The sequence below is a fragment of the Myxine glutinosa genome, chromosome 2 (genome assembly GCF_964187855.1).
Source record: "Myxine glutinosa chromosome 2, kmMyxGlut1.1, whole genome shotgun sequence".
NCBI lineage: Eukaryota > Metazoa > Chordata > Myxini > Myxiniformes > Myxinidae > Myxine > Myxine glutinosa.
The window spans coordinates 81,948,711-81,963,007 of NC_136262.1; the positions used below are offsets into that span (position 1 = coordinate 81,948,711).

Here is a 14,297-nt window from a genome sequence, read left to right on the forward strand (position 1 = left end):
TGTTTTATTGTCCAACTGTGCCAAAAAATGTAGAAAGATAGTGAAACCGCTTGCTCCGTTAGACCCCCTAGTAAAAACGCGTCTGTCTGTCCTTGACCAAAAGCCAACATGGAAGATAAGTTTTGAGAATGTCACGGTGCTCTTTCTCCCTCCCGCATCTTGCCCTTTGCTCATGCCAAAGAAGATAGGACAAGGGTGGGGGTACTGGTCAACGTTTCCCCCATTGTGTATTATACTGCTGAAACTTGCCAAAATTAGCGGAGATTTTTATCACACTCTGCAAGTATATAAGGAAGTTCTTTCTGTAAGGAACTCAGGAGTGTATGTGGCCATGCTGTTCGTCTGTGAATGGTATGACTCTTACACCCTCCACAGCGCTGTGATATTGGTTCATCATTAAATCTTGTTATCTCTTGAACTCAAGGTGTGGAACATGGTTCTATTCTCGACAGTTTTGGTGTCAGAAGTGGGATCCAACTCTGAGCGATATTTGGGAGGCAGACCCTGTGGGGACTCAGCGGAGAGGCTGGCCAGCACTGATTCGATTAACGTGAGTTTTCATACTGAGGGGTCTTTCCAAATTGAGCTCCGTTCACTCACTCAGGCTGTCTGTCTTCCATTTCGTCGTTCCGTGCTTGGATCACGAACAAATTGGAATCTGGTGTGTAAGTACAGGCCTATTTGGCTCGGGTAACAAGTTGTCTATTGATGAACCAAGAAATGGGGGTCAGTTAGCAAAAAGGGGGGACTTCTTGGTAAAGCCAAGAACTTCCCAGGCAGGGCAGTCTACAGACAAGATGGAGTTGATGGGGTTGATAGTAACCAGAGAAAGTATTGGCTGCGGGCTAACGAGGACCCAAGGAGGATGGCCAGGATAAGTGTTAAGCTAAGTTAAGAAGGGAGAACCCCTTTAGGAAAGCCCTGGCATGGGTGATAAGTTAGACAAGTTAGAAGCGCTATACAAGCATTGACCGCGAGTTAGCGCCGCGGGAGGACCGGATTAGGGAAATATCGGCGCGGTAAACTAAAAGGCAGGATTTTTCGGTGGATGGCCTCGGGGCGCTTCCTTGCGCCTTGTACGCATCACGAGCTGCTTCTTGCAAATGGGGGTCGTGCTGCCGTGCGCTGGGAGCGACCGCCTGGGCGCATGGACGGGAAAATGTTCCGTGCACGTTAATTAAATATCTTAAGGGAGATTAAGGTATGTCGGAGTAATACTCAATCTGAAGTAAAAACTAGGATGATTTGAGTTCTGGAGACGGAGTGCGTGTATTCGACGCATTCGGGTGGCCGAGTCAGGCGAATAAAGGATTAAAATGAGCCAGGTAAGATGCGGCTGGTTGCACCTTTATAAGGATATGGAAGAATAAGGATAAGAATGGGTAATAGATATTGGTGTTAAGAATACTCCGGCGTGAGTACTGTGTTAAGAGAAGGGTATTACAGATCGGGGGGCGGCCCGATCTTCGACCCGCTGGAGGGACTAGCCCAAGGAAGGTAGGACGATGAGTATTTTAAGTTAAGCTACGCACTGGATGTGTGTATCTGATAAACCCCCCCCCCCCCCTCAAGGCCTTCTTTGTCCTGTCTCAGGATTTAAGGCATGCACATCCGGTGCAGTTTTTACCCAAAGGAAGAAGTTCTGACAATATGCTATAGGCAGGTCAAGTATTAGCTCTTTCTGGACAAAAGATGAGGTTAGATCTGGAGAAATAAAACAGAGAGGATTATAATGTACGAGGTGTGTGGAATCCAGCTGTGAACACGCGAGCCGAGACATGCAGGCAGGTTACCGGGGCAACGGAGTAGCTGCCTCGCGGGGAACAGCGAGGTGGGACAGAATCGAGACAGGAATGCGGACCATGCTGTGCACAAGCAGGGGACGCATTCGTGTGTGTGAACAATGCGAGTGATGAGGTAGCTTGAAGTGATGTGTTGGAGTGAGCACATGTATGTTGTGTGCTGAGTGGGAAGCGTTTTGTTTTGTATCTCAAGGGAGATATTGGTTATTTCTTATATGTGGAAATAGGAAATGTTTATGTGATTTTTGGAGAAGGATAAATTAAACTGGAATCAGAAAAGCGCAGGTACCAGATAGGAGAAAGGCAGGAGAAGTGCTGAGACATCACAGTAAGGGGCCAGGTAAGTTCACAGGTAGGTAGGATTGGAGTGTGCATGAATTTATACTGTATTGTATGGAGAATGAAGGGTCAGTCACATGGTATGTGTATATAAGGAAATGAATGATCTGTCATTGCAGCGTGTATTTGTGTTTATTGTGTGTGTGTCATTGATGTGTGTCATTGATTGACAAGGGGTTCCCCAAATTGCCTGCAGGCGTTGGGCAATCCGGATGAGTAAAATTGGCAGGGAATAATGAGTATGTTATGGAGAGCATGTGTAGACAGGGCTTTAAAACAAGTGTTCAATTACATCCCCACATTAACGGCTCTCCAGATGTAGCAAGGGAGAATGGGAGTGAAAGTCAAAAATGATAGGCTGTCAACCGACTGGGTGTTTATTCAACGGCATGGCCGGGGCTTGTATTTGGCCGACTTGGGATGGCAGAATGCGTTGAATGAAGGCAAGAATGACATGTGATGCTGGCGTGAGTCCAATCGGAAGGATGGATGGTTATGGTTTCACCCGGTCTGTTTATCTGTCTGTCTGTCGGGACACGGAGCTCTTGGGGAGAGCCAGGATGGGTTGGGGTGACCAAGATGAATGTGGACAATATATTAATTGTTTGCCATTGTGAAAATTTGCCCTCGATTTGGAACGAAGACATATGGCATTTGCTGTCCGGCTCATTGATACTCCTATGTGATGCGGGGTATGTGTGTGGTGATGGTGGAGCGGGTGCGAGGATGCACGCTTGGATTAAAACATGTATTTAATTATCTGAGGATGTGTGCCGAGGTACAGTGTGGATCAATTAAGGGAGAGGGCACTTTGACTTTGTACATCCGTGGACTTTGCCATGCGTGTGAAAGCGCAAGTCGATGATAATAATGTCTTGTCCAGCACAATATTTTCGCAACTATGGAATGTGCTCGAATTCCATGTTGGTGCAATACGAGTGTGATTCCCGCCATGCATGCCGCGAGAGATACATTGTTTGTGATGGGACTGTGGCGAAAGGTTGGATAGCAATGTGTAGAATATAAGATGCGTCGGTACATTTGTGTTGATCGATGCGCCGAAAAAGAAGTTGGAGGCGTGATGGAGTTGCAGGTGCGGACCAAAGCGGTGTCTACTGGGGGTCGAATGTCACTCCCTCAGTGTCTGCAGACTTGTCGTTCGGCAGTGTCGAAAGACAGGTTCGATTGTCGGTCTGTCTGCTTGATTTTCGGGTGTCACTCTGAGTATATGGTATATACTCTGAGTATATGGTCGTTTTCTGTTTTGTGCTTTAATGGTGGTTGATTTGACTTCCCTGAAAGGGGGACAATAAATATTTGGTGTTAGCTGTTGTCATTTCGGATGTTTGCAGTTGTAATGAGGAGCCAGTCTGTCTGTCCGACTGGGTGTGTCTGACTGCGTCTGCAGATATGGATCAAGGAGAAGCAGTGTCTGCGGTGTCTGTTATGGTGTCGAATGTCATTCACTGTGTCTGCTGACGTGTCGTGTGACTATGGTGACTATGATAGTGTGTCCTGGCGGGAAGAATCGTGGCAGCCTACAGATTTGAATGGAATGGCCTCTGTGAGACCATCCTGTTAGTACGTTGGGGGGTTCGTCTGTCTGTCTGTCTGTGAATGGAAACTCAGAAAATTGAACTGGACTTCGACAGAAGGCAGGTGGGTGGTCACCTGCTGTGAATTGTGGTGGAACATTTGTGATGTCCCCTAATACGAGGGGACGAATTGGTTTGTAAATGTGTTGTGCAGGTACTTTCTCTGTAGGTAGCCAAATTCTACCTGGGGTAAGTCAAGGTGGAGGGGAGTTGTCTCTGATGCCTTGCTCCACGGGGCAGTACTATTGTTGTCAAGTCTCATGTAACCTTGGTTAACGTATATCTACGGACAAGAGCTGCACTTTATTTTAGTAAGTGACTGGGAAAGTTTGTTTTAAAAGGTGCCAGTGGAGTTGTTTAGAGTTATGGAGGTCACAGCTCGCTGGAACCTCTTTGTTTATGTTTGGCTGACTTACACTGGCTAGTGTATGGGAAAAAGGGGGACTGAAACTGCTTTGAATTTGCAGCCTGGCGGACAAGAGCTGTGCTTGGGAAGGTTAGAATCCAGCATTTTGCAGCCCTGAGCAGAGGGGATTGCCCATTGGGCATGTTTAGGATTTAACAGAGTGGTGGAGTTCTGTGGAAATATGAATCCAATGTTTGATGTATACTGGTCGGTGTGCTCTGACTTCGAAGGAAGATGATACGATTATTTCAGATTTATCACAGTTAAGTTTGAGAAAGTTGATTTGAAGCCAGGATTTATTTCAGTGATGCAGTCCGTCAGGATAGAGTTGAGCAGTGGATTTGTGTCTGTCAAAGGTAGGATTTGAACCAAGAAAGGGCGGTGCCGGTAATGTTAAAGGTGCGATTCCAGGAAGGGCCAATTAGGCACTTTGAAGTGATTTACATCGGAATGCATCTCTTGGAGGACTCCCGCTGTTCAAGGAAGGAAAGGTGTGAAATAGTGACGTCATCCTCGCTGGAAATGTGGTTGGGAATGGCAGGATTGACGCGAGAGTCACAGTGGGTGAAAAAATTGACCAACATGAGACTTAGGTCTATTTCAATAAATAGATCAGGTTATTTTCCTTTTATTATTTGTTTATTGGGCAGCTATTGGGCCAGAGGCTAAAACAGGTGTCTGCAACAGGTGCATGGGATGCTAAGAGAGGTATTAGAGGACATTGGATTGACTTTAAATTGAAATGAAAATTGAAAGGGTGGATTAGGAAAATGAGTTTGTTCAAATAATCGTGGCATCTGTGGGATGCAACAATTTTGTGCCAGAATAGTGTATGGGGAACCGTCATCTGGGAAGCGTCGTTAAATGGCAGTAGGTTTAGACAGGTATTGAAAGGGTTCGTGCAATGTCATTTTGGGCACCACTCGACACAAGAGTGGTAGAGAGCTGAAGTGAATTCTGCCAATATGGTGCAATAGGGTGACAACTGAGTTTTGTTTGGAAAACTATTTGTTTGCAATCTTGGTTCGTACATAAGCTGGCAAAGAGATTATGCCAGTCTGAGGGAGTTTGTGTCCTTTGGATGGGAGCTGGAGCCTTGTAGGGTTGGGGCTTGTGGCTCGCCATTGTCTGTCTGCCAGTTATGGTGGGCAGAGGGAAGAGGGAGTGATACTGCTCTGGCCTCTTGCTTGGCAGAATTGAGTATTGCTGGTTTTACCCCTGTTCAAAATTGAGCTCTCGAGAGCTGATTAACATTAGGATGCATCTCTCAAGGGACCCCTGGGTGGTCTCGAGAGCTGAGGTGTGAAATATGATGACGTTGTCTTGTGGACACTTTGTGAGTGGCTAGACACGCGCCTGAAAGGGGAAATTGTATTCATAACTCATGTGGGTTGTGTCTGAAGGAAAGGTTTGGGAGGAAGTGTGAAGAAGGTCGTGGAAAGTGCAAAGATGATTGGATTGGAAAGTCGACTCAGATGGATTATTTGTCAATGACAGGTGACTGCAGGAATTGTTGAGGAAGTGGAGGAAAAGGTTATAAAAAGTTAATGGAAAAGACAGGAAATAAAGGAAAGTGGTTAGTTATGGACTGTTGTTTTGTGATAAGAAGGTGATACAAGGGGTTGGCTTGCACTGGGGGGGACCAATGAATGTAAAGTTGTGTATTTCGTTTAAAAACGTTGTGTTAGATTGCTACATGCAGAATGACCCCAATCGAGGAGGTGATTGGGGGCTGGTGAAGATTGGATCACGGCTCTGCAGACCAGGTGAACAGAACTCCACCAGGTATGTGGGAATCACATCAATTGAATTATTGCTCAAAGGGAGGTGATAGAGCAAAATGAAGAAAATTGTCATGGGGACCGCAAGGCTAACCCCCGCTCTTGCAGGGAAATGGCTTTGGGAGGCTAGTTGTTGTTGTTTTAGTAGACTCTAGGTTCTAAAACCTAAGGCAAAATGCACAGGAGGGTAAAGTTGGTGATTGCGGATGGAGATTAGCTAGAGAACTTGGAGACGATTTCGTTATTTTTCAGATAATTTTTCCAGTGGGTTTATACTGGTGTGAAATTCGCGTATCTAGGAAGGAAGGGAAAAAATGTCCAGGTATTGATAGGATAACAGTGAAATTTTGAAGGGGAGAATACCGATTATTTCCATTGACCAAATGGGGGGGGGAAATGGTTGGTAAATCATGTATTATTAGATGTAGGGAAGATGATTAAAAGGAAGGTATTTTCGGAAATTGGTGAAAGTAAATATGGCATTTAAATTTCCAGACACGACACAGGAAATGCGGCTATGAATAAGCCAACCATCTGAGAGATAAGGTAACTAAATGCCAATTGGTGGGACGGGGGGCTAGGAATTTGACCATGGTGTGTGTAAGAAAGTATTTTTCAGGATGGACGATGAAGAAACCGCCGTCGGAAGACCATAATCTTGACCACAGAGGCCGTCGACCTGAATGGGTCCTACAACAAAGCAGATGTGACCGGCGCTTCAGAAGATTGTATTGATTTTTGTGATGACTGTGATACTTGTGTGGTAAACCCCTTGCGTGTACTGGCTAACGCCTCTTATGTATTACAAGCTCACAGCTGTACACCCCCTTCCGACCCAACTATGGATCTGATTGCGACGCTGGGTCTGGCAGTCGAGGGACCCGACATGGATATCCTAGACCCGCAAGCCGACCAGGCGTCCATGGGAGACTTTGACATAAAAGGAAGTCCCTCTCTTTGCTTCAAATGTTTCGGATCTCTTTGCTTCAAGTAATTCAGATTTTAACGCTCTGTACCCTGACCAGGAACATGAGACACAAGATACTGACAACATTATGTATTCCCCAGAACAGCAGCACGTGAGAGATCTCATGGGCATGATCGTTGATTAACTTCGAAGATTTGCAAAGACCGCATCTGCAAAGGGTGGGGGGAGCAAGTTCCGCAGGGGAGGTGATGGCCCCCTGGCGGAGCAGAACCTCATCTGGACCAGAGGCCTTCGTTGTGGATCCGAAACGTTAATAGACTTTCATGTTCTGAGTCTTCATGTTCCAAACACGCACAACATGACACCTTTCAAACATGCATGCAAGGTACTTTATGTGCGTGGCATGCCCTTGGAGGACACACATACAACACTCAATAAAGCCCGATGTGGCCACATATAACACTATACTCTTTTGCTTTGCAAATAAAGCCGATGTGGCCTGGTCTCTGTGATACGTAGTCTCGTAGAGACCAAATGGGGGAATGTCGAGATCATGCCTTTTATTGTGCCTTATGTAATTGTGGTTTGCATTTAATAATGGTTGCTTTGTGAAAAGGATTAAGCTTACTATGTTCCCTCTTGTTTTGAACTATGTTTTATTGTCCAACTGTGCCAAAAAATGTAGAAAGATAGTGAAACCGCTTGCTCCGTTAGACCCCCTAGTAAAAACGCGTCTGTCTGTCCTTGACCAAAAGCCAACATGGAAGATAAGTTTTGAGAATGTCACGGTGCTCTTTCTCCCTCCCGCATCTTGCCCTTTGCTCATGCCAAAGAAGATAGGACAAGGGTGGGGGTACTGGTCAACGTTTCCCCCATTGTGTATTATACTGCTGAAACTTGCCAAAATTAGCGGAGATTTTTATCACACTCTGCAAGTATATAAGGAAGTTCTTTCTGTAAGGAACTCAGGAGTGTATGTGGCCATGCTGTTCGTCTGTGAATGGTATGACTCTTACACCCTCCACAGCGCTGTGATATTGGTTCATCATTAAATCTTGTTATCTCTTGAACTCAAGGTGTGGAACATGGTTCTATTCTCGACATATATATATATATATATATATATATATATATATATATATATATATATATACACACACACACACACACACACACACACATATATATAGATAGGGTGGTCCAGAAACCCTGGGCACATTTTGAAGAACGATACCTGCAACAAACAACTACGTTTATTGTTGTTCTTTGGTGAAAAACAAAACATGGCCTTAAAAAAACGCTCTAGCAGGGAAAATGGTCTTAAAATGCCTGTTGTATTTTAGTTATGGAGGTAAAATAAATTATGAAAACTAAATTATAATTTTGCATTAATTATTTTTTATTCAACAAAGACTTGCAAATGTTTAAGGATATCTGACCTTGAAACGGCGATCATACTTCTTGACAGTATCGGCAAACTCAACGCGTTCTCGCTTGTTGAGGAACTGACGCAGCTCCGGCCTCTCCTCGAGGCCCAGATAATCCCCAACAAAGTTACGGTTAATGCTGTTCCGTCTGCGCTCCTTCTTGTTCAGTAGGATGTTAGACGCTATAAACAAGGCACAAGCATGAAAAACAAGTTTGGCTTTAAAAAAACATCGTAATCAAACCAGAACTAACTTGTATATGGACATCCCAGCAAAATGAATGTGGGAGAGTAGGTATGCACATTATTATGGACTCGATGATATTAACACATTATGGAAAAAGGTGAAAAATGATAGTGTGATTTAGGTTTAACATCACAAATTTGGATTTGTTCTGTAATTTTGTAATATGCATGTCATTAACATCTGCGTACAGTTGTGTTTGTGCGCTTCCCCTTCTCTCCCCATCTTGTTTTCCGCTCCCTCTTTTTATATATTTTGTTTGTCTGGTTGATTTGTTTGTGAAGTAAATGTTAGCTCTTTCACGAGCCTCGATTCAGTATACAAAAAAAAACCGATGAATAACACGATTATTTTTGATGGATTGATATTAAAACCATTACACATTTAGAATCCTCCTAAACAGCATCATTTTATCGGTACAGTTATAGTTCTTAAATAAAGTCCATCTATATTTAACTTCTCAACAACCTATGTCAATGTTTGTAAGGTGTTTTGGAACTCAATTCCTAAATTATTTATGGGTGAGCTGTTTCACAATTCATCAACCATCCATTTGATGGCTTCCCAATTCCTACGTCGATTTATAAATATAGATATATAGCATAGACTACTGCAGTGGTTGTACAACTTTTTTTCAACAGGGACCGGCATAAATGACCGCGGACCGCCAATAAGGAAAAACGTAAATATTATATAAATGTCTGAAGACTCGTCGTTCTACTCATTGTCATTGCCGGTAAAAAAAATATGTATTAAAAAAAAAAAAAAAACACCTTTAGAGGCCATTTTTCCCCGCAAGCGGGGGTTGGCCTTTTTCGGGAACTGTGGTTGTTGTTGTTTTTCGGTCCCCTTTTTGAAGCAATGTTTTACGGCCGGATGCCCTTCCTGACGCCAACCCTTTTTGCCGCCTTTAACGACAAACAGGGAATTACCAGTGAACTGGTACTCAATTAGCCGACCTCGGAAGGATGACAGGCTGAGTCAACCCCCCTGGCGTTAATTCAGCGATTGACCGGGATTCGAACCCAGGATCCTAGGATCCTAAGCCGGCACCCTAGCCGCTAGCCCAACACCAGGGTTATATGTATAATTGTATAATTGTATAAAAAAAAAAAGTATAATTATATTATATTCGCATTGCCACTCCATGAGCCATCATGGCGCATAAAAACAGATCAAACCTTAGGCTTGGTGGGAGGCTCAAAGCAGGTTATGCGCTGGCGTGTAAAAAAATATATACACATGGAAAGTATAACTGGAACCGCTCGCTGCATATTCACAAACATACACGGTATGAAGGGGAACTGTTTCCGATCACTACCATACGTAAGTTCTACTACGGTACTCAATGTTTTCTTTAACAGTAAATTACAAAAGGATTGTTGAGTTAGTGATGCCACTTTAGGTTGACAAAACTACAGGTTCCATCTCAATCACGTCAAAATTAATAATGAAATGCCATATAAAATACATGTTCCAATCGAAACAATTACGCCCCCTGCCCCCTCAACATGTAGCCAATGGGGTCAACAGATGCTCAGTGTACTTGAGAGCACTTAAAATCCCAAAGCTTCCAGGCCTCTGAAATGGGCCCTGGATGCCACACCTTGATAGCTTCGCACTCGCAGCATCTAGGTGAGTATGCACCCTGTTCCCTTCCCTTTCAAAAAATCCTGGATTCGACCCTGGAGTAAATGATACGTATGTACAATTGCTCCATTATATATGGATTTGTTGGGTGTCGCTAATGGGTGAGTGGCAGTAAAGAATTTTTTTTCTGGCATTACTCCACGGACCGGCAGCTTTACTTCTGCGGACCCAGCGGTTAGAATCTGTGGAGGAGAGGATCTTCGCAAAGTCAAAGGATCGCACAAAACTATCACATTGTTTCTATTTCCTAGGGTATCAAGGGATAGATGAGCCTTGAGGAGCTCTCAGTGTTTTGGTTCCTCTTTAAGTTTACTCATTGTCATGTTGTTTGTTTTGCAATTTAATGTATCATATTTTAATGTTGTTTGAAACCAAACTACATTTACTCTGAAACCTTAATTGGTTAAACAGAGTAGCTATTTGTTTCCCCAATTGTGCATCTGTCTGTACAGTATATTGTAACAATACATGCATATTGAAAGGGTGTTCAAATGTTGGCACAAAAATGAAGCCATTTGGCCTGACATGTTCATGTCATTTGGCCTGACCTGACATTTTGTATTGATTCACATCTTAAATATCAGCTCTGGAAAGTATTTTTCATTTTAATTGTGCTGTGTATGCACATTCTTAGGAAAATACACTTTACATTAGTATAAGGCAGCAGTTTCTTTTTGGTTTTTTTTGTGTACAAGATCGAGGCTCGTGTAAGAGCTAACATTAATCACATAAAAACAAACTGACACATAAAACATGAGATAAATGGAGCGGGAGACAAGATGGGGAGAGGGAGGGAAGCACACAAGTACAACAGCAGAGAAACAGGGACATCAGTAGACCTGTGGGAGGGAGAGGCCTTGGGGGGGCGGCATGAGAAGTGGGGGGGGAGGGGTGGAAGAGGTATAAAGCACATGGATACTGCTAGGACTTCCAGGAAAGAAATCGGTATTTCAAAAAAGTGGATCTGGGGTGAATTAGCAGGGGTACAAAAGATCAAGGTTATGGATGGGTGAAGATAAGAGATGGTGGTGAACAGCTGTTCTAAAGACCTGGAGGGAGGAGTGGGATTGAAGAGAGTGATGGCGTTTGTTCCAGAGGTGGGAGAAAAGAGGAATGAAAAAGTGAAGGTGAGCAGAGAGTCTTGATTTTGGCAGTTTCACCATAGGAGGGTTGCTGGCAGATATTGTGTGTCCTGTAGGAATATTTAGGGGGCAGAGCACAACCAGAGCTGGGGGAGCTGGGCTGGAGAGGAGTCGGTAGAAGACAAAGACCACCAACCTGCCTGCGGTGAGTGAGTGAAAGGCCCTCGGAGTTAGCTTTATCGCGGGAGATTCCAATGATTCTGAAAGCTTTGGTTTCAACAGCATGAAGCCGAGCTAGGTGTGAGGCACGAGCACCAGCCCAGAGGGGAGAACAGTATTCCATTGAGCTGCGGATGAAAGCCTTGTATGTGGTGAGGAGCTCAGATGTGCCAAGGACTTCGCACGACAGAGGATGCCCAGTCGGCGACTGACTTTGGAGGCCAGCTTGGAAATGTGGTTTTCCCAGGAAAGATCATGGCAGATAGTGAGACCCAAAAGTTTGAATGACAGAACATCTTGGAGAGGATTGTTGAGAAAGTAGATGGGAGGGTTGTCCATTCGGTCTTTTCAGAGAGACATAGTGAGAGTGTGAGATTTGTCGGGATTGAAAGACATGTTCCACTTGTTTGACCAGTCTGTGATTTAGTCCAGGTCTGCAGAGAGTGAGGAGGCTGCAGACTGCCAATCTGAGGGATGAGGTATGTAGCGGCAGAGAGTGGAGGTATCGGTAAAGAGATAGACAGGATTTTCCAGAAAGTCAGAGAGATCATTGATGAAGACCAGAAAAAGCACAGGGCCCAGAACACTGCCTTGGGGAACTCCAGCCTGAACAGGAAGGGGAGATGAGAGAAAACCATTCAGGGCCACATGGGCGTGTAGTTCGAAGCAAGGGCGTGTAGTTCGTACGAGCTGCCGTCCGATGGCACCCGTGTCACGTGCATTGTTTGCCGAGTCAAAGCAGGAGCTTGTCGATTGTATGAGTCGCCTTCGAAGGGCGTTCGGATTCCAGTCAAGTAAAAACGTGGTGTCGTGCAAAGCGCGCACTGTGGAGCGGTAATTACCCCGAACGGACACGCACGGCACGCGATGTCACGTGTACCCGAACCTAAATTGTTCTTCCGGTATCTTACTTAGAGGTAAAGCTCGGCGGAACGAAGAAGATCGGCTAAACCGGATGGGATTCGCCAACCATCCATCCATTCAATGCTTCCATTGAATGGCTCGGATCCAGCCGGATCGCTCCATGCACCGACGCCATGGAGTACCGCAATGCCCCGGATGGATTGTCCATCCATGCCCCGGATGGATTGTCCATCCATAGATGTCCCGGATGGATTGCCCATCCATAGATGTCCCGGATGGATTGTCCATCCACGGATGTCCTAACGACAAACCCGAGAGAATGTTCTCATCTCACCTCACTCACCCATCTCCCCCCCACCCCCCTCTGAGATTGCAGCTGCGTGCTGCATACCGAAGTCGAGCGACCTTCACAGTCTGGGTCAGAGGGAAATGGAAACAGGCAGCAGCCGGGCGAGGCGTCTCGGAGTCTCGAAACGTGGCGTGGAAACGAGCCAAGAGCCCTGTCCTAGAAATAACAAGCCCAGAGTCAAGGGCGATCAGGCAGGACGGTGCCTCCGTGACTTGCTCAGGAGACGAGGGAGTCGGGCGCCACGCTCAATGTTACCATTTCACGAGGTCACCGAGTTCTCCCAATGAGGTCACCGTGTACCCACCATGGTCCTATCGAATAACGGTATGAGTCCCGTGAGTGCTAGATGGCCCGAAGGCCTATGGTCTCAGCGAATAACGGCATGAGTCCCGTGAGTGCTAGACGCCCCGATGGCCTATGGTCTCAGCGAATAACGGTATGAGTCCCGTGAGTGCTAGACGCCCCGAAGGCCTATGGTCTCAGCGAATAACGGCATGAGTCCCCGTTGAGTGCTAGACGGCGCGGGCGCGCGACCTCGAGGTAGCGCCGCGTTATGACACGCACGCATGTGCTGGGGCGGTCAGGTTGAGTATTTCCGCTTTCTCTGGAGTTTACCAAGGTACATGGACATTTGAGTAAACGAACCCCGATGACGAGATCACGTGAAGCACGCAATTGGTGCAGGTACCAAGAGGTACAGCGCAGGTACAGCACGTGAAGCACGCAATCACGTTAATGACGCCGTAGGGCAAATGCGTGATTAGTCGGTGACGTCATCAATTGGTTCGGGCGCGTGCGGGCGGGTTTGATGGCGATTCGCCCCGTCCTCGGATTCCCCGAGCGGAGTTCCAGCTGAGGGGTATCCCCGCATGGAGTAAAGTGGCGCACTGACACTATAGTCTCGCGTCCTGTCGAGGGAAACCGAAAGTCGAACTCGGCCTGTCGAACCAGCGCGGCACGCTGAGGTGAGTGGGCGAGCACGCTGGGCAGCGATAATTTGCACGTCCTGAAGTAGCGTCTCGTTCGATGGCTTTCGGGCCGGGTTTGTCCGGAGTTGATGCGGAGAATAGCGGCAACAGTGCGGTAGTATATATATCAACGGTATCTAGCGTGATACGACAAAGACTGGTAGGCGGTCATCAGAAACCAATAAGAATATGGTATATGATCATCTAGCTTGATACGACACATTCACATTCCCCTGTAGTGCCCGAGTGCCGTGAAAGTTTATGAAGATCACGCTCGACTTCCTTAGAAGCAGCCGCCAGACGAGGCTCGCTGCCTGTCCGTTAATTAGGACAGAGATGACGGCGCCGACAAGCCGGACATCCATGCTGTGGCGAGTCCTCGAGTGGAGCCAAACGAGCCTCACACGTTGAGGCGATTCCAGGCAGCGGAGTTCGCCGGCCTCGCTGAGTAGCCACGCGTAGGTGGGATTCCGACCAGCAGCAATCGGGGCCGCCGGCCTCACAGAGTAGGGCCTGCGAGGGGAATCGTATGCGATTCGCGTGAAGAAGGGGTCCATCCAGCAAAGATGCGGCGTGCGCAACTGGCGCGTCGTGCATAGTAGGGATTCCATCCAGCGATGGTGCAGCGCGCGATTCGTGCGTAA

The 14,297-nt window shown here is 46.2% G+C and overlaps 1 protein-coding gene and 1 long non-coding RNA gene across 2 annotated transcripts in view; one reads left to right on the forward strand and one right to left on the reverse strand.

The window, feature by feature from the left end:
• LOC137421645 (unconventional myosin-Ie-like) overlaps positions 1-14,297 on the reverse strand; it is a 164,686-nt gene that overhangs the window by 33,736 nt on the left and 116,653 nt on the right. Inside the window, 1 exon segment of the mRNA XM_068107900.2 lies at positions 8,291-8,460. Coding sequence (XP_067964001.2) covers positions 8,291-8,460 — 170 coding nt within the window.
• The window catches only part of LOC137421646 (uncharacterized), a 29,076-nt gene continuing 24,915 nt past the window's right edge, over positions 10,137-14,297 (forward strand). The window contains exon 1 of the long non-coding RNA XR_010983378.1: positions 10,137-10,156. This is a non-coding gene — a long non-coding RNA (uncharacterized LOC137421646). The remainder of the gene's footprint in view (positions 10,157-14,297) is intronic.